The 20,506-nt window shown below is 57.1% G+C and overlaps 7 protein-coding genes across 7 annotated transcripts; 3 read left to right on the top strand and 4 right to left on the bottom strand.

Moving 5' to 3' along the window:
* Positions 1–634: 634 nt before the first annotated feature.
* Positions 635–1,885, bottom strand: ALTA7 (Minor allergen Alt a 7; the record flags this gene model as incomplete). Its single annotated transcript, XM_032030638.2, has 4 exons — positions 635–793; positions 830–1,322; positions 1,400–1,485; positions 1,859–1,885. The coding sequence occupies 4 exons, from the start codon at positions 1,883–1,885 to the stop codon at positions 635–637; spliced, it is 765 nt and encodes a 254-aa protein (XP_031889778.2).
* Positions 1,886–4,599: 2,714 nt separating this feature from the next.
* CGGC5_v011865 (uncharacterized protein) lies at positions 4,600–5,391 on the top strand (the record flags this gene model as incomplete). Its single annotated transcript, XM_032030637.1, has 1 exon — positions 4,600–5,391. One exon carries the CDS (start codon positions 4,600–4,602, stop codon positions 5,389–5,391), a length of 792 nt encoding a protein of 263 aa, XP_031889777.1.
* Positions 5,392–5,471: 80 nt separating this feature from the next.
* apdF-2 (Aspyridones efflux protein apdF) lies at positions 5,472–6,848 on the bottom strand (the record flags this gene model as incomplete). The annotated part of the gene is made up of 1 exon (XM_032030636.1): positions 5,472–6,848. The coding sequence occupies one exon, from the start codon at positions 6,846–6,848 to the stop codon at positions 5,472–5,474; it is 1,377 nt and encodes a 458-aa protein (XP_031889896.1).
* A 2,186-nt stretch (positions 6,849–9,034) lies between these two features.
* On the top strand, positions 9,035–9,944 carry ustYa-1 (Oxidase ustYa; the record flags this gene model as incomplete). Its single annotated transcript, XM_032030633.1, has 2 exons — positions 9,035–9,350; positions 9,409–9,944. 2 exons carry the CDS (start codon positions 9,035–9,037, stop codon positions 9,942–9,944), a joined length of 852 nt encoding a protein of 283 aa, XP_031889543.1.
* Positions 9,945–11,629: 1,685 nt separating this feature from the next.
* On the bottom strand, positions 11,630–13,083 carry CGGC5_v011862 (uncharacterized protein; the record flags this gene model as incomplete). The annotated part of the gene is made up of 2 exons (XM_032030632.1): positions 11,630–12,904; positions 12,982–13,083. The coding sequence occupies 2 exons, from the start codon at positions 13,081–13,083 to the stop codon at positions 11,630–11,632; spliced, it is 1,377 nt and encodes a 458-aa protein (XP_031889542.1).
* A 4,310-nt stretch (positions 13,084–17,393) lies between these two features.
* On the bottom strand, positions 17,394–18,812 carry CGGC5_v011861 (uncharacterized protein; the record flags this gene model as incomplete). Its single annotated transcript, XM_032030631.1, has 2 exons — positions 17,394–18,559; positions 18,617–18,812. The coding sequence occupies 2 exons, from the start codon at positions 18,810–18,812 to the stop codon at positions 17,394–17,396; spliced, it is 1,362 nt and encodes a 453-aa protein (XP_031889549.1).
* Positions 18,813–19,522: 710 nt separating this feature from the next.
* On the top strand, positions 19,523–20,467 carry CGGC5_v011860 (37S ribosomal protein S8; the record flags this gene model as incomplete). The annotated part of the gene is made up of 3 exons (XM_032030630.1): positions 19,523–19,628; positions 19,807–19,833; positions 19,893–20,467. The coding sequence occupies 3 exons, from the start codon at positions 19,523–19,525 to the stop codon at positions 20,465–20,467; spliced, it is 708 nt and encodes a 235-aa protein (XP_031889548.1).
* Positions 20,468–20,506: the final 39 nt, after the last annotated feature.

The following is a 20,506-nucleotide window of genomic DNA, read 5'->3' as shown; positions in this document are numbered from 1 at the left end:
CATTCGATGATCCTTGAAAGAGACGGAGCTGAGATGGAACTAAAGGCAGACGAAAATTCAATCATTCGGTCAAACCTCGGCCACCATCCATCTTCGAACCATTATTCTGCAAATGGTGTCGAGAAGTCTAAATACTCCAATTCCAGGGATCGTTCGTGGGCAAACGGCAAAAACGAACAAAAGAAGGTTTTCTTTCTGCTACGAAAGCGCTGCATGTCAGCTTGTCAGTCCCGTGCGCTAAACCTCTTCTTCTCCAACCCTCTCCCCCGCCTTCCTGGTTTGTCCTTGAGATGGCTCGATCCCTCATTTGCCGTGGTCCAGAGTCTGACCTATCGTTGCCTTGACTTCCCCTGGCCGTAATGCGGTCAGCCAGTCCGAGGAGGGTCGCGTCCGTCCCCGATGTCTGCGCGCGGCGACAAAGCTTATTTGGACCCTGCTCCGTCCAAGTTTTGACTCCGCAGCCGTAGACCGGATGGCGTCCGAGTGTCATAACGGGCGTAGGCGGAGTTTCTTGACGGTGGCAGAACCGTTCACGTACTGATGGGATGATTTGTGTGCAAAGTGGAACGTATGTCATTACAATGTATTTTTTTTGTGATAATTTTACAGGATTAAACGTGCAGAGGCTATGTTCTCACTGCACCACACACTTGCTGGGCAGTCCACACGGTCCAGACTTGACGTCCTTGTCGTCAAGTTCCTTCGGCGCCCGGCTCTCCGTCGCGGGCGGGTCCTTCTTGACCGGGGCAGGCTTGTCCGCTCCGTTGGTGCCGTTGCTCGTGCCGTTCTCCACCTTGGCACCGTCCTTGCTGCCATGCAGTCAACCCACGTGCTTGGCAACGGTCTCGTAGAAGGACTGGCCCTGGATGCGGGCGATCTCGAGCTCCTTCTCGGAGGGCTGGCGAGAGCCGTCGGCGCCGGCGAAGGTGCCGGCACCCCAGGGACCACCGCCGTGAATCTCGCTGAGGTCAGCCATCAGGGGGAAAGCCTTGGCGTAGCCGAAGGGGACGTAGATAATGCCGTGGTGGGCGAGGGTGGACATGGCGGCGATGGCGGTGGACTCCTGGCCGCCGCCGAGGGAGGCGGTGGAAATGAAGAGGCCGGCGAGCTTGCCCCAGTAGCCACCGGAGCTCCATTGCTTGCCGGTCTTGTCCCAGAAGGTCTTCCACTGGGCGGGGAAGGTGCCGTATCTGGTGGGAATGCCGAGGAGGAAGGCGTCGTAGGCCTCGAGGGTGGAGGGGTCCTCGAGGACGGGGATGTCGCTGGGCTTGGGGGGAGCGCCCATCTTGGTGAGGACCTCCTCGGGGAGGGTCTCAGCGATCCTGTTGATTGCACAGTGGTTAGCCGGATTGCAAGCGACTCGCGGCGGGGGAGGGGTTTGTAGTAAAGCAGGACGTACTGGAAGAGGTCGGCGGTGCCGCCGGCCTTCTCAATACCGGCCTTCTCGGCCTCGGCCAGGGTACGGATGTGGCCGTACATGGAGTACTGTTGTGAGGGCGCACGGGATTAGCATGGCGGTCTTAAGGGCAGGGTTGGAGTTGAGTTGGCGATCGCGGCGGGGTTCAGGGCGCCGAGGTGCGGGCAACGCGTATCGAGGCGTCATGATTGTGCGCGGGAGTCGTCATGTTGTCTGCAGAACGAGGCCTTCGGTTGCAGCCAGAGGCAACGATGGGCATCTACTGCGTACAAGGCATGCGGTAGACTTGGGAAGGGAGACAGAGGTTGCCAAGCCACCGTTGAGATTGAGTGAGGTGGTAAGATATTGAGTGAGGTAGGTGGGGAGAGGGGGCAGAGAACGGGACAGAAGAAATTGCCCGATTAGGAAAGAAGAGCTACGGGCTGGGGGGTGGATACTCACGTAGACGATAGCGATCTTGGGAGCCATTGTGGCAGATGTGTCTTTCTGTAGGACGGATGGATAGAAAAGGAAGGGTATCGATTGCAGTGAAGAGAGGAAATCAGTGCTCAACACAGAGGAACTGGAGAGGGAATGGAGTGAGAGATGTCGTCTGTTGGGAAGGAGCACACCTTATATCAATCTACCTTACCCAGTGTACACGGGCAAGACAAGGTACGGATACGTTACCACGCAAGGCCGGCAGCTTGGCCAGGCGCGGAAACGGCCAGAGAGGGGCTGGAGGGGTTTGGATAAGGTACCTTACGGCGGTGTTGCATCATCAAAGGCACGCTAGACTCGGGCAGGCCAACCAGACGGGCGTCAAGGTAGGTACTTTCCATAGGTACGTTGGGATCTGAGGTGGACGATGAGGTGCGGTTTCATCCAGCTTCAACGGCCAAGAGCTCCATGCTGCTCAGCTAAGGTGCTGTAAGCAGGCGCGCGACAATTGACAAACCGCAAGGTGTCCGGGCGGGTGGAGGGGAGGGAAGGAAAGCAGCTGCCCTGCCCCTGCCCTGCCTGGCATGGGGAGCTACACCCCTCCAAGCTGGTCCATGCTCCGCTGCGGGGCTGGCTTGTTATTGTGACATGACCACCTGAGGTAGCTAGGTAGGCAGGTAAGTACACTCTTGGGTTCGTGATCTCAATGTATCCTACTCTGTACCTAGGTAGGCAAGTACTTACCCGCCATACTGTTTCTGTGCAATCAAAGTCTCACTCAATACTCATCACAGGAAACAGACACGATGCGAATCGGAGCCGCGGGCGAGGATGGGTTGCGATAGGCACGTCAGGTCGCGATGCAACATCCAATTCAGCCATGATGCAAGCTACCCGGAGAACACCACCATCTTGCCCATCGAACCCATGTCAGAAACCACCCGTGCCGACCTTGTTCCAGTAGCTGCCCTGCGACAGATCGCAGTGATCCGTGGTCCAGCAGCGGGGGGGCTGGATTTCTGAAAGAGACGAGGGTGCTGAATAAGTGCTTAACAACGCCATCAGCTATCATAAGCCTTACGAATACACAGGCAATCCCTTTCCTCGACCACCCTGTCGGCCGTGGGGTAAGGGCGGCACTTCCATTGTCACTTTAGTCTCACCAACCTGGCAGCCAACGGTGGGGGGGGAGGCTCTTCTTTTGTGCACGACTGTCTCTAGAGGAGCGCAAATACTTTCGGATCGCGGGTGTATCACGGATTGCCCTCTTGCCGTTCCCTCAAATTGGCATGACGAACCGCGAGACGAACCTAACATCAGGAGCGTTCCTCACTTAGAGTTGAGGCCCTCGAAGGTCAAAGCTCAGCCAGACGGCGGGATGGGATCAGGTACCAAAGCCTGTTTTCCCTCCCATTGTTGCCAAGTGCCGGAGCCGAAGGCATCTTTTGCGAGCGAGGTCCGGAGTTGGCGGTGACGATCGATGGCAGGACGAAGAGATTAGTCTTGACTGACAAATGGCAGCCCATATCCTTCTACGGAGCTCAGAACACGGTGAGCCAATGAAAGAACGCCGGGGATTCCAGTGTCTAAGGTACGACGTGGACTGCATGGAACATCTTTTCTTCATGACTTACACGTGGGACTCATGTTCCCTCTGACCGATCCTGGACGGTTGCGCCCATCGAAATCGTCGTCTGATATCCATGGATTGGATAGGTCCATCAGATCACAAAGCAGATGGTCGCAGATTTCGTCAACCGCCGTCAGCATTCAGTGGAGACACCGCCTGGACCCGACGACGGAGCACTGTGACGCTGCGGCACCCCACACATTGTCGCTGTCGCTGTCGCTGTCATCCCTCGCGCGCGGGTCTGAGTTAAGCGGTTGCTAAGCTGCACCAGCGCCATGATCCAAGGATGAATCAGCAACACACAGCGCTGGACCCTCACCTGCCGCCGTGATAGGCCGCCCTCGCCGCCGCTGGTACGGATCCGCGCATCGTAACCCGCAGTTACCTCCGTAGGTACACGGTCATGAATCGCTGGGTAATGGTAATACCTTGGTCTTCATTTTCAACATCTGGCTTACAACACCTAGGCCCTGTCCGCTATCGAGATCTCTCGAGGGCTAGGTCACGATAGAAAGACTTGGCTTCGCTGACGGGGGTCACGGAGCAGCCAATGCCCACATCGAGCCTTATCCGCACCACGAAAACGAAACGCATCCAACGTCCGATGCGTCGACGGACCCTCACCGCCAACCTCGCCGCACTATTATTGTCTCCGGCTCAGTGACACAGATGCTCGATATGGTGCGAAAACCAGTTCCACTCCCATTTGCCAAAATTGGCAAGCGCCCGCCGACCTTGATGGGGTACGAAACGCTGGATTTCTCGGTGAGTCGGGTCGGTGAACGGAGGTGTGCGCTCTCACCTGGGACTCACCTCTCACGCCCGTATCTGGCAACGGCTTCGTCCATTTCAGATTGTCAACTGCTTCACTATGCCAAACACTCTGCCTTGTGCATCTGTGACCGATATCCTTACCACGTCGAGTGAGAAGGATGACAAGTGACTTTTAATTCCCCAAAACGGAAGGGGTCATTAGGTGCATCCTCGGCCTCCTTAGTGAACGGTGTCAGCATTGGCATCAAAAAGGGAAACTCGTAAGTATCACTCATTCATCTAATCTGATTACAGTGGCTCCATCTTTCGCATTCTGTCTCGAGTGCAAAATCTTCAAAGAAGCATCTCAAGTCTCACAATGGGCCAAGAAGCCTCCAAGCCGAAGCCTGGGACCAAGCTCCAGGTCATCGGGGCCGGCCTCCCCCGAACCGGCACGGCCTCCTTCAGCAAAGCCCTCGAAATCCTCCTACACGGGCCCGTCCACCACGGCGGCACCCAAGTCACCAGGGGCCCGGAATCCGAGATCCGCTCCTGGATCGCCGCCCTCGAGCACACCCCGATCAAATCAGCTGAGGACGACAAAGTCGTCCGGGAGACGCTGAGAAACCACCTGGACGACGGCTTCGCCGCCGTGCTCGACGTGCCCGGCATGCTCTTCCTCGAGGAGCTGCTCGAGATGCACCCCGGCGTCAAGGTCATCTGCACCGTCCGCGATCCGGACGCGTGGGTCCGCAGCATCCAAAAGACGGGCAACGCGTCTCTGCAGGCCTTTCTATCGTTTGCACTGTTTCTCGTCCCGACCATGCGCTGGTTCCCGCGGTACATTGATGCGATCCCCAAGAGTCGCTGGGGCGAGCTGTTTCCTCACGAAGCTCCTGTGCCGGACCGCGCCGTGTGGGACACCCACCAGGCGTGGCTGAGAAGGGTGGTGCCCGCGGATCAGCTGGTGTTCTACCATGTTAAGGACGGGTGGGAGCCTTTGTGCAAGGCTCTCGGGAAGCCGATCCCGGATGTGCCGTTTCCGAACATCAACGACGGGGACGCTATGGATGCTTTTGCGAAAGAGCAGATCATGCGCGGGCTGGCTCGGTGGGCGGTTGTGTTTGGCGGCGTCGCGGCAGTGGCTTGCGGTTGGTGGTGGATGCGGTGACTCTACAAGATAGCCGCGATCAACGTGGAACAGAGAGCCCTCTTAATATACACGATTGCAATACATTACTGGCCACTGACTCAAGCCTTCAGAGACCGCTCTTGCTTCAGCTGGAAGATCTTGGCCAGCGTGAAGCAGAAACATCCCACCGTCAGAGCCGCTGCTCCGTACCCGATCATGGCCTGCCACTCCACCTCGCTGTATCCTCCCAGGATTGCGCCGGCAATAGGCGTGCCGATGAGGATCGAGATGCCCGAGGTGAAGTTCATCATGCCCATGCGCGTCCCCACGCGGCCCAGGTCCGGCGACAGACTCACGATGACGCTCGGCGTGATGCTGACCATGCCTCCCGAAAAACAACCGTAGATAATGGCGAACACAATCAGGCCCGCCATGTTGTTGATCCCCAGCCACGCAAACATCATGATCGCCGCCCCCGCAGCGAGCGACGTCTGCACGTACACCGCGCTGATCTTGTCCGCGAGGTAGTTGGGCACCACCCGCCCAGGGATGCTCCCCGCGCTCAGCAGCGTCACAAAGTACGACGAGAAGGACGCCGGGCCGATGCCGCGGCTGACGGCGAACAGCTGGATGTAGAAGAAGGCAATGTACATGGACAGGAACGCGAAGAAGGAGCCGACCATGACCAGCATGAAGGCCGGGTCGCGCAGCGCCGTCCGGTCGATAAGCGACCGCTTATGCCCCGACGGCGGCAGACGCGTGTGCATCCACAGTGCCGGGATGACGGACAGCCCGAGCAGGATGAAGCCCATGATGCGCGTCGCCCACCCGAAGCCGATGACGGGCTGCAGCCGGCCGAAGATGATGGGGAACACCATGCCCGCGATCGGGGAGCCCGTGGCCGCGATGCCGATGACGAAGGAGCGGCGCTTGAGGAAGTACTGGCTGAGGATCGCCGTCGAGGGGAGGAAGGTCAGCCCGCAGCCGAGGCCGATGCACACGCCCTGCGCGAGCAGGACCTGCCAGTAGGTCGTGCACAGCGAGGTCATGAACTGGCCGAGGAGGATGAGGAAGAGCCCCGCCCAGAGGAGCTCGCGGAAGTAGCCCGCGTCGTACAGCGGGCCGGAGACGGGCCCGACGAGCATCAGCAGCGCGCCCTGCAGCGAGCCGATCCAGGAGATGGCCGAGGGCGTCGCGGCGAGGGTCGTCTCGTAGTAGGTCTGGTACACGCCGAAGGTGTTGACGAGGCCCCACGTGGCGGCGAGGACGACCCAGGACCCGAGGACCTGGAGCCAGGCCTCGAGCCCGCCATCTGGGACGGCGCCGGGGTCGGATGTCGTGGGCGCCGCCGCCGCGGAGGGTTGGGTTTCGGGGTCGTTGTCCGAGTTCGAGCCGGGCGTGAGAGTCGTTTCGGAGGGGTGGTTTAAACGGAGGCCCGGGGGCGCGGAGCCGTGCTTCTCATCGGCTTCGGCGGCCGGGTCTCGGGCCGAAGACATGTTCTAGATTTTTTGAGCTGGAATTTTTGCTCGTCGTTTCGTGGTGATGTTGTCCCGAGAGGGGGATCGTTGGTTCATGCAAGCCTCCTTGGCGGGTGAACCTTGCTCGTTGCGACGTTGCGACGGCGATCCTTTCGAAGATCTAGTCGGGAAATCTGCCCGGCGGCTCAAGTCGATGTTATAAGTGAGAGAAGGAGCGATTAAACATTAAATATGTGTTTCCCCCAAACGAGCGTGGTCTTATCCTGATCTGACGCCGAGCAAAAGGAAACGAAAGGTCGGAAGATGTATTAGAAATCGGGAAGTGGAAGCGGCAAAGGACCAGTGGCGGCGGCGGCAGACCGACGGACATTTAAAAAAGGGATGGCACATGGGAAACTATGGAACTCTGCGTATTGCACCATTTGCAAGGGTCCACTGTTCCCTATCTTTGGGGGCCGTGTAAAAGAAAAAAAATCTTTGTTGATGGATTTGAGATGCGCGTCCGCCACCTCGTCCCGGCAGTGCGGATGCCAGGGCATGGGAGGGTTGCGATCGGGAGGCTTCTCCCGAGAAAGTGATGGTTTGGAGGTCTGTCTAATACACCTTGGTACTAGTGAACATATCCAAAGAATAGGTCAAGATGTAAGTGATATCTATCGCAGCCAATGCTCGACCCATGAGGGCCGCAACTGGCCTTCTTCCAGCAACAGACGCCTCGCCCAGAGGAGGCCAAACATGTTGGCAGGGTGAAAGCAACAAAAGAATCAGAAGCAGGCTTGAAAGATTGCCGACGTCAACTCCCGTCCTCTGCTGGTCTCCGCTGTATTCCCACCGGCTAGGCCGAGTCCAGCTTAGGCTTCCCGGTGCACTGACGACTGGACCCTTGGGGACTCGAATGATTTCCACATTTTGACGACGACGACGATAACGGAGGCCCACGGGGGAGCATGTTCTCGGCGGTATGCGGCCGCCGAGGCCGGTGCGGACGGGCCCATGCCGGAGGCCATTTGCATCCGAGACATTCGGTCTTGTTGGAGGGAGGTGATGTGAGGGCAGTGAAGCTCATACGATGATGAAGTCAGCCAGGGCTGGCGCGCAAACCTTGGGCCAGAGGTTGAGCGGTGGTTTGGGGCTTCAGCTTTGACGTGGTAGGTGAGCGAAAGCTTGCTGTACTCAGAAAGAAAACCATCTCAGATGATGTGAAGTCAACTGCAGAATGCCAAAGCCAAAGAAAAAAACCACCGGGCCCAGCAACTGGACGGAAGCTGTGCTTCGGATGAAGCTTGCTTGCAACTGGGCGAGGTCTCCACAGCGCAAGGGTACTCTAGCAATGAAGTTGCCTCGGAAATCATCGGGCAACTTGGCCGAGCGGTCTAAGGCGCCAGACTCAAGCGACGAGCTTGTCCTTCCAAAGGATAGTATTCTGGTATCGAAAGATGCGTGAGTTCGAATCTCACAGTTGTCATTTTTGCCTTTTTATCGTCATCGGAATAGTCTCAGACATACTGAATTTTTGATCTCCGACGCTTAGGCGCAGTTCATTGCGGATTGATGGGTTGCCAATAGTCAACAATATCATTTAATTGTTAGCGACATTTGTTATTCACAGGAAGGAAGCTAGCTGCCCAGTGGGGATTATGCTTAACTCGTTAGGCTTTGAGCTTGGCTTTGGCAGCCTGCAAGTGCGAATGTTGGCGCAAATCTTGTGGGCGCATGGGTAAAGTATCTCATTCACCACCGATCTCAATCAATCCATCCCAATCTTTGTGACCGAATCTCGGATTTCTACCATCGCAAGTATTATTCAGAGAAAAGAGTCCACGGCCACATGAGAATGGGTCACCCTCAAGTCCTTTCGCCCAGGGTACAGACGCACGGGTCACCGTTTCCCGCCGCTCCGCCGTTCTCAGACACAAAGTGTCGGATCTCCTTCAGATCATCGACCGGCCAGCGACGCCACGCACCGCCGTTGGGAGGGACATCAGCCCAGAGGGTGTTTCACGTTGGCCGAATAATAGGGACATGATGCCGCGTCCTTGGCTGGCGGCCCAGAAGTCTGGGCCTTGGGTTTTCTATCCTTCAACGATCGAATTGTTAGTTTGAAGCGTTCGATAGTCAGGCTGTATCTTGTTCTTCGAAGAAGACATACATAGCCATCGTCATCACTCATCAAGAGCTCCCTCTGTTATACGACAACCGACACCATGAATCACGGCTACTCAGACACCCGCCGCGGTGTCTCGCCTCACAATGACTCCATGACCGACATCAGCGTGTCGCTGCTGAGCGAAGACGACAAGCCGTGGAAGCAAGCAGACATCGAAGTCGGCGGCGGTTGCGCAACAAGACGAAGCCGGTGCGCCAAGAAATGCGAGGCCTTCAGGCGCTGGCGCTGGGTATTCGACACGGCGCTGATGCTCGTCGTCGTCGGCCTCCTCGTCGAGAGACGATACCTCCAGTCGCCCGCCCGCGACAAGCGCCTCGAACCCGTCGGCGACCTCACAGGCTTCGCGCCAGAATGTTCGTCTCTTCCCCATCCCAGTCGAATCTCCTCTTGGCTAACACAAGAAACCTCCAGTCACCCAGCAAATAACAACCTTCCACCCGACAACAGATTTCGTCCCCGACGACCCAAAGTCGCTCTTCACCAACGCCTCCCTCCAGGAGAACTGGCTCAAGATGGTGCCCCGCGGCCTCGGCTACCTCGAGGTCAAGAACCCGCGCGCCCACAGCAACCTCCCCGTGCCGCTGCCCGAGTTCGCCCCGCGCACCGTCTTCACCACCTCCATGACGCACCAGCTGCACTGCCTCTACGCCATCCTCGAGAGCTACGCCGGCCTCTCCGTCAACGGCTCCGCCGCCGTCGACATGCACTCCCACATCCCAGAGGACACCGAGGGCGCCGACGGGCCCTGGCACCTCCAGCACTGCTTCGAGTACCTGCGCCAGGCCATCCTGTGTTCGGGCGACGTCGCGCTCGAGGGCACCCAGACGACCTTCCCCCCCGGGTTCACGGGCAGCGACGGCTGGGACGCGAAGCACGTGTGCAAGGACCCCAAGCAGGTGTATGAGTACCTCGACAAGAACCGCGCATTGGACGATCACTGGATTTGATAACATCTTGGGATGAAAATTGGAGTTTTGGGGAACGGGCTGTTTTTGGGTTATCGGCGTTTTGGGACGGGAGGTGTTCACTTTACGGCCAGAGCCCGCAAAGCATGGATGAATTCATTGAGACACTTTGTACATACAGGCCGGCCGAAGTCTTTTTGCCTAGCGAACCAAGCCATCTTTTTATTGTTTACCACCACCGCAATCTGTATTGTGAGCTGTTGCACAGCTGTTTTGAAAGACGCTAAAAGTCAAAAAATGCGTGCGAAGACCCTCAAAGCAAAAACGCATCAGTCGTGAGAATCAGCAAAAGATAATGGACGTTTAGGGGATTGAACCCTAGACCTTCCGCAGATGCGAGTATGCAAAGCGGACGCGCTACCACTGCGCCAAACGCCCATCAACGCGTTATATGAATAACTTCGGATACTGTCATTGGGTCACAGAGTAGTACATGTACGACGAGCGCAAATGTTGCATATTCGCTCCGGATAGCGAATCCCGCTCCAGCTTTGCTTATGCTAATCGTCAAGGGCTTTTGATCAGTCGCCCTCCGTTTCTCATGCTTTTTCATCGATTATAAGATTGATGCAGAGGCCAGGATGTGTTGATGGAAACGACCTCAGGTGACAGGGAATACCACCAAACAAAAGCAGTCCGCGTCGGGCCTTACTGTACTGAACAGAAAGAATGACTCATTTGAGACGAGCTGCTTGAAGTGACGGTAAAATAAGCTGAGGGTTTTGGGGAGTCTCTAAGCACCCGTTGATGATTCCCTACTTCCCCCTGCTGTCGTCTGATTGCCTCCAATAGGGCTGCTTGCACAAACTCAATAACCCATCCCCGGTTACTCAAAGGTTACGTGCAGCAGAACCTTCACCTAGGGCGAATGTGTATCGTTGAAGAGTAAGAGAAATAGCGCTTTGTGAGCTTGACGTCGACGAACAAAAATCCTGAGCACATCCGAGGCCCTTGAGTGTCTTGGCTGCACTTGGTTCTGATCGGTCCTGCTGAGACAAATACTGCGCATGGGTTTTCCGCAAGTTCTTCTACAGCCTTTTACGATCGCTCGTCTTCGATCCGGTGGAAAACCGGAGGCAGAGTCAAGCATTGGGCCAAGATGCTTGGCAAGTGCAAACGGGTCAGGACCCAAAATCAAGACTAGGCCAAGCATCAGGAATTGACCTTCGACTTGGCCCCAGCAACTTGGCCATGTCATAAGAGCAAGGGTTACTTACATACAATGCAGATCATAAAGCATACCTTCCGTGCACTCGAGGAGCACTCGGCAGATAATACCGTCGAGAGCAGTATAACCAATGAGCACAGAAAGTCATTTTCAGAGTGAAAGCTTGAAATGATTGCTTCGAAATATGATGGTACCTCGGGCGCGCAGGCCGCAGAGGTGCAAAACCTCCTGAACACGCTCTGGTATCCTTTATAACTCCCTGTCCAGGCCGAGACTCGCCCAACGCCGATATCCAGTTTACTGGTAAGGTACTATACAATGAGTTTGGAGAGCTTGCCTCGTCCTGACAGCACTCGCTCAGTGTGTATGTGATTTGCCGATTCAGGCCATATGTATCAAAAAAGATCGCCACCAAATTTTCTTCCTTTGCACGGGGGCTCATTAAATCCAGCCATCATTCATCCGGTTTTCTTCCTTCTCTTCTATCCAGGATCAACCGTCACCTCTCGTCATCACGAGGCCTGGCGCTGGATGGCTCAATCACGATCTGTGGTAATTGCTGTAGCCGAAGGCTTGGTAATTGTGGTATCTTCCTCTGCTGGCTCTGTTGGTTTTGCTGCCCCGGTTGGCCAGTCGTGTGCTCCTCCGCGGCCAAGTCGGCCATATCTGAGGCAAGATTGTCTGCGCGTTGTTGAGAGGGTCCGGGATAGGTCGGAGGGGGTTCGACATTTGGCTGAGGAGTGTTGCTTCTGGAGTGTTCATCGTCGAGGGAAACTTCGTCGTATCCGGGAGGAGAGTAGATGGGGATGCCGGCCTCTCCAACATCGGCCTCGATAATCTCAGGGCTCGAACCGGCTCTCGTGTCTAGACGGGGCGTATCTGGTCGCGAGTTCGCCCGGGATCTCGGCAGCCCAGGAGAGGGGAGGTCGCTGTCGATACTCATAACGGAGCTACCTCTCCTGTGGCCCGACTCGGCAACGGACCTGGTTGATGTGGCGGCAATACTAGCAGCGTCCGATAACAAGCCCATCCTCTCGCTTTCCTGGCTGTTGGCTCGAATTCGGGTGCCATCGTGACGTGCAACGCCAAGATCGGCGTAAGATACGCTAGAGACATTTCTTTGGCGTTCGGCCTTGATACGTTCATGCTCTTCGCGGAGGACGCCAACGACACTGTTGTTGCTGGCGTTGCGGGCTTGTGTGCGGATGTTCTCCAGAGCGACGTGGTCGCCACGGTCTCGCGCTTCGCGACGCTCTCTCCTCCTCTCCTCGCGTTCGGCAAGTTCTTGTCGTCGAGCCAGGCGAATCTGATACAGTGCTTCCATCTCTTGGTCACGCAGTTCCTCCTCATTCTCCTCCGTCGGGTACTCAATGACAACATCCACACCGCCACGCTCGCCTTCACGACCCAAAACCTGTTCGTTATCGTTGGCATCGACCCTGTAAGCTGGTAGGGTCATGACTGAGCGAATAGAAGTGTTGCGGTTCACGGCGCTGTTGGGGGAGCGGCTGTCGGCCTGTGACTGATTGGCGGAGGCATCGAAGCGCAGGGAAGTCGGGCCAGTACGGGAGCTGCGGGTGGCTAGCTGTTCGGTGGAGTTTGATTCTTCATCCTGAGCCTGTTGATACCTGCTCCGGCCAGCGCCCGTGTTCCATATTTTGAGAAAGCCTCCACGGGAGGAGTTTTTCGAGGGTTGGCGATTGCGTCGAGAGGCGCGGAAGGAGAATATTACAAAGGCGACGAAGATAATGAGGACCAGGGCGGCGAGGATTGCCTGTAATGGCGATAGGTGTTAGTGGTGTTGTTGACTGGCACGAGCGGCTCGGGGCCATGGCATGATAGTGTACTTACAATGATGGTGACTTTCCTGGGATCGCTATCGCCGTCACGTCGACGCAAGGCCCCGGACGAGTGCTCTCGAGCAGCTCCCAGCAACTGCAGAGGTATTCGCATATTGAGATACATGTTGGTAAAGAAACGAGTGACAAAGGATGGAGGGCGCAGAGCGGAAGAGGCGGCGGTTAAGAGGGCGGAGGTGACTAAGGTAAGGCGTAGGGCGAATTACGGCGGGGCGTCCCAGCTGCGCAGGGCAAAAAATAAGCGTCAGAGCTGGGACATTGAGAACCGACGATTGACAACAGCAGATGGAGAAGCGGAATATGGAGGAATTCGCGACGCGCGAAATGTAATCGAAGGCGGTTGCGAGAAGGGTTTTCTTCCGGTGGGTTGGAGGAACGGTACGAGACAGGAAGGAGGGAAGCAGCGGCGGGAAGCGCAGACTGCTGGCTGGTAGGTGTGTGTGAGTGTGTGTGAGAGAGGTGCGGATGAGGTGAGCGAGGTGAGGCAAGGTAAGGTCAGGAAGGAATGGAACAACAGGTGCAGGACAGAGGTGCAGGTCCCAGTTTGCAGGCAAGGTCCCGGGGGGGGGGGGCAACCCAAAGGCCAGGTCCAGGTCCAGGTTCAGGACCAGGACCAGGTGCGTTAGTGTACGAGGACGCCAGGTGGGACACGGGATGGGGATTGGAGAGGGTGCCAGTGGGTGTGTTCAGCCAGGAGGTGTAAGAGATGCCTTTTGGGTATTTAGGGACCGACCTCGCCTTATTATTAGCAGGAGCTGAGGGTGGAGGAGAGGGGTTTGAATGGGGAAGAGAGAGAAAGAGAGAGAGAAGAGCAGTGAAGGGTTTACGAATAGGGATGAGGTAGGTAGGTAGGTAAGGATGGATATGAATAAAGTATTGGATGCAAATGGATATGGAGATGGATTCCAGATTATGGATTATGGGAAGGAGGGACGTGGAGGCAGCAGCGTCAAGTCACGGTCACAGGTTGACCGTCAGCCCGGGCAGGCAGGACGCTGGAGGAGGTCAGGTCCAGGTCCCGTCAGCACCACCGTTGTTCGTTCATTCCCCCATTTTGCAGTTCCAGCCAAGCCTTTTCCTTTTTTTGTCTTTTTTTTTTTCTTCGGTTCTGTCTCTCGTGCCTGAGGTGCCATCTCGTTCTCCTTTCGAGCATCTGCAGCTCCGGATGCAATGCAATGCTCGGTGCACGCAGTGCATTCATTTCATTTCGCAGACCACTCCCAAAAACCGCAATCATCATCACCCACCACCAACAAGACAGCAGACCTACCTACCTACCTTACCCAATGCTGTGCAAAGGCCGTCCCTCTGCCGACAACCCTGGGCCTCCAAAAACACGACCTCGACGGAAACACTAACGTCCCACCCCGGGTTCGTGTATGCTCCTTAGTGGGCGCCGGCGGCGGGAACAGCCAGACCCTGAGCCAATCAGCCGCCCCCTCTGCTGCGACGATGCGAGTCGTCGCGTCCTCTGCAAAGGACCCCGCGGATACAGCTCCTCGATGATATCAGACCAAGAGACACCGCCCGTCCCTGATGGCTGGTCCTGCGCCCGAAGGGACCGAACCGCCACGGAAGAGACGGACGCCCAAGAGGCTATGCCCGTTGACACACGACGACGTCCACACTGGATGAGGCTCTCCGGATGGCAGGGGAAGCAATCAATGCAACTTTTTGAGTTTACAGAAGATGGCACCTGTCCAACTGGTGTTCGTCGAATGAACAACCCCTCGAATATTCATCTATTGCAGCCGGGAACATACGCGACGGGAAACACGAACGGGCGAAACAATGCGGAGGGAAGAGCCCTGTCGTGTCCAGCAAACGGACTAAGCCGAATCTCGGGAACCGACCTCTCCATCAATGCGTCTCCCGCGCTTCCTTCGATTAGATTCAAGCAATTGGTATTCTCTCGGCCTTCACCGACGAACCACTTCACGCGCCCATCTCCAGCTGTATGCCGTCAGACCCTAAACATTCCCAGTTCAACATAAGCCATCAAGCCACCAAGCCATCGCCGCCTCATTACCAGTCAGCCCAACCCCGACCTCCAGTCTCGGGGCTTGAGGCGGTGCGCCAGGCGGTGCTGCCGCCAAACCTGTTGGTCAATCGTCAGTGGTCACCACCACCCAGCCCTGCCCACTTCTCCGGCCCCTCGGTCCATGGCTGTCCTGGCTGCTGCAACGCTACAACGCTCCATTCGATCCCACTCTGTCCAAACGCTCACCTCAAAGTATCGAGACCCAAAACTTTTGGACCACCGCAGCGTCACTTCTCCATCGCGACCCCCATCTCGTCCTTGACACGGGGTCCACGCGTGACATCAGACGAAACACTGTCTTCCTCCTGGCGACGATGCAGTCTTTGTTTTCGAGGGTGACGGATACCAGCTTTATCCTGTTCCAGGACACTGATTTCGCTTCTGTAACTTCCCGTTCCCGCGTAGCGACTCGACCAGCAATGAGGCGCTTCAGCAGTGACGAGGTCGCCATGCCGCTGGCCTTCTTGCTTTCCTCGGTCTTGTTACCCACATGAGGAAGGACATCAGCGCGCTCGAGCGCTCAGGGTCGTCTCCAGTTTTGCCCGTGCTACTATTTCAAGCAACATCATGACCCAAAGCACAACAAGCATCACCGCCCAGTGACGACCCATCAACGAAATGTTCCCACTTCCAAGAGACCTCAAACACAAGAATTGTTCGCTGATGCCTGGGATGCATTACCCTCCAGCCACCGCCCTCTCGACATGTTCTCATGACTGATATCCAAGAATGCGCTCTGCCACAGCCCACAGACGTTGCAGGGTTCCCCAGCCCGATCAAAGTGCAAAAACTAATCCCGTAGCCGCCAACCACACCAGTTGGCAGAGCCTAGGAGACTTCTGGACGACAGCAAGGATGCCCCGCCATGAGGCGCACCGCCTCATCCCCCAATCGCACTGTGGCTTTTGCGCTGTCCCATCGCAACCAACGGCAGGATGAACAGAGCCCTGTTTGATCACCAGCCTCTGATATCTCGCGCAACTACAAAGTCATCCTTGCGATATGATGCCTGTTGCCAGCCATGCGCTGATGCCCGCATACCATTGCGAATTCTATCCTGGCTCCAAATGCCCAAACCTGCAAGTTCTCCACGCTGTGCCCTACTCTCAGGGACGGATGGCTGGTCTCAATGCAAGTCTCAGACAAGACGCACTTGTCTAAGACCTGCCTGCATGTCGTCTTAAATTGCCCAATCGCCTGGCTGTGCCCTCTCATTCGCAGCTCCTCGCGAGTAGCGCTGACAGAGGCGGAACGGGGTGGCATCCCACTTTCGTCCATACTTGAGTCTGGCACTCAATCGACCTCATCGCAGGGCAGCCGGCCATGCCTCGGGTCGAACGAGATTTTGGTTGACGGTGGCGGCCTCTGGTGCGCCGTCCCCAACGCTTCACACAGCACCAAGGCATCCGTCCCGCATTGAACCAGGCGCAACGCAACGTTAAATCGGCCTGTCGTCGTGCCACCGTCTTCAATTATACGAGCAGCGGGTTTACCCCAACTGCCCCTCATTCCAACCGTCCCAGAGCCAACGCAAACTCGCAGCGCAGACTTGCCACTCCCACGTTCCGTCTCAGCTCAGCTGGGATGAGCTTCAAGAAGCTTGTCCCACGGTGCACTTTCTCAGTCATATGCAAAGTGCTTTTGAAGGATGATCACCACCACACTTCGCAGTCTGCAGCGCGAATCCTCTGAGCCCGCCTCCATGCACGCACAAACCACAAAGCACCACCGCAGCAACCAACACAGCGCCCCAGCGACGATCTGCCGAAGCAAGAAAAACACATGCAGCCTTCCTCACTGCGCCACGGGTCCTTGACGTCCGGCCCCCCAGAGTCGCGAATCCTACCAGGCCACCACGTTGTTGCTGACACCCGTGCATGACGTATAACGCAGCCTGTTTGTCCAAAGGGAGGCGATCTATCGTTGCATGTCGCCTGAATGATTTGAGTAATGTTTCCAGGCGTAGACAACGACATTCAGCCTTGTCGCGATCGCATATTCTGAAGTAGTACCCATGATGATTTGGAATGCACTGAGGGCCATGTGATGCCTGTCCTCCTCTCCCGAGGAAACTCAAGTCACTCTGGTGAGCATCGATTCCAGACTTCATGTCCACTTTAGTAATATGAAAAGGCGGACGTTTATGATTGGGCGCGAGCATATCATCATCATGACGATCAACACGCCTGGCCGGAGGTAAATCGTGAGCAGAGTCGTTGCGATCAAAACAGATTCATCGCGCAGGATTCATATCCAAAACCCTCAAATATCAGATTATCTCGTGAGAAAAAGCCCGTCTTAACAATCCACCACTCAAGAAACCATATTTCGCCTTCCAAAAAGGAACAACAACAAGAACATGCTCATCCAAACTTCTTCTCAAACTTCCTCAGCATGCCCGTGACGCCCCTCTCGAGCCGCCCCGCGTTCGCCTCCAACTTGCCCGCCGGCTCCTGCTTGACCATGTACCCCTTGTACCGGGCCGCCTCCTGCTCCGTAGGCCGGTAGAGCTGCTGGTGCACCGAGTAGTCCACCGCCGCCGGCGACTGCGGCTGCGGCTGCGTCGTGTACGAGTACTGCGAGAATCCCCCGATCGGCGTAGCTCCGGGGCTCGTGACCGGGGGCGTGCCCGTCGCGCCTGGCGTCTGAGGAGGCGGCGTTGGCTGCTGGGCCTGTTGCTGTTGGGGCGCTTGTTGAGGCTGGGCCGGCGCTGTCTGCGGCGGGGGTGGAGGTGGAGGAGGCTGCAGGCCCGGGGTGCCGGGAAAGTTGCTGCCGTAGGGGCTTGCCAATCCCGGCGAGGCCAGGCCGCCGTGGACGGCTTGTACGGGCATGGTCACGGCGCGCTGGAGCCCGGGTTGCGGTGGAGCGCCAAACTGCGGAGGCGGGGGTGGTGGAGGGAGACCGGTGGCGCCGACCTGGGCGGACTGGAAACCCGGGGGCGGGACGAAGCCGGGAGAGAAGGGAGCCTGGGCGTCGTATGCTACTGCGGCCGCTAGGGGGTCCACCCCGCCGTCTTCTGGGGGAGGAGTCTTTTCTCGGTGTCTGATTGCCTCGGGCGCGGCGGGCGCGGCGGGGTTATATGCCATCGGCACAAAGCTTGCTGGAGGTTCTTGCTGCGCCGGGACAGCGGACGTTGGAGGCCCCGCGAAACTGACGGGCGCTTGTTGTTGAGGTTGCTGGGGGCTGCCGTAGTGAGGATCCGAGATCGCGGCGTGCTCGAGCTGTTGCACGACTGCGCTCACGGGGTCGGCTTGGTGATGGCTGTGGTGGTGTGATGGCTGCGCCGGCTCGTCCAGAACCTCGACCTGCGCCGGCGGGAGGACTCTGCGGATGCCATTGACGAACTGGAGCGCGTCCTCCTGCTTCCAGAAGTAGATGTCGAGAGAGTGAAGCTTGTAGTGGTACTTGTTCTGATTTTGGGGGTCGTAGGTCGGGAGATGCCACTCCATCTGGTCCGTCGTTTCGCCGACAGTGAGCGTTACCATGCATTGGTGATTATAGGTGTACTGCACGTGCGTCTTATCGAGGACTAGACACCACTATTGTCAGCTCTCTGGCTACGGCGGCGCATGGCGGCGCAACATACAACCGTCAAAGGCATCTTGATCATCCGTGCCTGGGTGGTTCGCGATCTCAATGCGCGCGCGGCGGTCATTCGCGTTTTCGAACAGATAAACGTAGGAGCCCTTATCGAAGCGGTGGTGAGGGGGGTTATTCGTCGGCGGGCCGTAAAAGTAATGAATGTCTCCAAAGCTGTGAAGCGTCACAGGCCAGTCAGCCATGATGTTGTTTTCCCCTCAAGTCAAGTAGCACTGCTACTGCTGTTCTTTCTGCGTCTGAGAAGATGGAGCAAACTCACAGAGTAGCTACGTTCTCCTCGCCCGGCCGGGTCGCCATCCTGGTTTTGTTGGAACCTGTGTTTCCAGGAATAGATCTTCTGGTCGTTGGGAAAAGGCAATCGGCCGAGCAATCAATCTGAACCCCTCCCTCCCACTCGCGAGGGTGAGAAGCACAGGAGCGGCGCAAGCTGTGGAATTACCCCGCCTCGGTCAAAGGCCAAGGGCGGCAGCAGGACGACAATAGAAACAGACTGCCGTTGGGAGGTGTGTGTGGTGTTTGGTGTGGCACGTTTATTGCGGACTCTTTGCAAGGAATAGCACAAATATACTCCGTACGGAAGGAGGACAAGAGTGTCGGGGAAGAGAGGAGGGAGGATGGTTTGTGAGGGCTAGATAATTAAGGTAGGTCTCCTTGGAACCGGCCCATCCTCTTTCTCTTCCCTCTGCCCTGCCAGTCAGCTTTTTGTACCACTCGGTACTCGGTCGCAAGAGAGAAGAAGAAAAGACCCAAGCAGAGATTCTTGCGACCATCCCACTGTTCCGCCCATAGCTCCAATGCGCCGGCGTCTAAATGCATGCTGCTCGACTGGAGGAGCCTGCAGGTGGTCGCATCGAGTGGTCAACCGGGCGCTTACAGGAGGTTGAAAGAACCAATGACACGCGGCGGCCGGGGTGAAAGTGAGAAGAAGCACTCCCAGTCGGCCGCGGTCCCCACGGTCCTCGAAGTGGAGCTTTCTGGACCGTTGGGCACGGACCATCGTCCGTCAGCCAGAATCCTTAGTCATCATTCGACGACCGGCCGGGCTGCGTTCCAAAAATTTGGCGATAGCTTCCATATCGCCGGTTTGGTTAGGTGACGGTCTGGAATTCGCAATCTTTGGAGCCACCCCACGCGCAGCACGCTGTTTTCAAAGGTGAAGGGGGACATACAAACCAGTCAACCGCCCCCAATTGAGCTCACGCCGTAAGAACATGCCACCGATGTCCCGGAAACTTGATCGCATCTAACTTGCCCCCTCCTAGAACCGCACCCTTCCGCACCCTCTCACCCCTCGACGCAACCTCCCCACGATACCCGAGCCCCGGTGCTCACCCAATCATCCCTCAAGATGGGTTTCACAAACATGATCAACGCGTGCTCGCACCTTCAGAATGCCTCCCGCGCCCGCCTCGGCATGACCTCCATCGTAAACACCAAGCACAACCTCAACCTCGCCCTCGCCCTGCAGCGCGCAGGCTTCCTCTCCTCCCTCTACCGCGGTGGCCCCGCGCCCCCGACCCCGGAGCAAATGTCCGAGCCCCCGGAACCCATCACCACCGCCAACGTGGCCTCCCGCCGCCTCTGGGTCGGCCTCAAGTACTGGAACAACGAACCCGTCCTCAAGGGTATCAGCATGGTCACTAAGCCGAAGCGACCCGTCAACATCTCCATCAAGGACCTCGAGCTCGTCGTCAGAGGGTTCCAGAGCAAGGACGGCCTGATCAAGGGCATGACGTTGGGCGAGTGCATGTTCATCTCCACCGACAGGGGCGTTTTGGAGGCGAGGGAGGCTTTGGCTAGGAAAGTGGGAGGAATGGTCCTGTGTCGTGCAAGGTAAAATAAGAGAGAAAAGGAAAACAAAAAAAGAATGACGGAT

Source organism: Colletotrichum fructicola (genome assembly GCF_000319635.2).
Source record: "Colletotrichum fructicola Nara gc5 chromosome Unknown KSG_Nara_v1_contig07, whole genome shotgun sequence".
NCBI classification, from domain to species: domain Eukaryota; kingdom Fungi; phylum Ascomycota; class Sordariomycetes; order Glomerellales; family Glomerellaceae; genus Colletotrichum; species Colletotrichum fructicola.
Note: the sequence above shows the minus strand (reverse complement) of the source record. Positions and strands in the feature narration are given on the sequence as shown.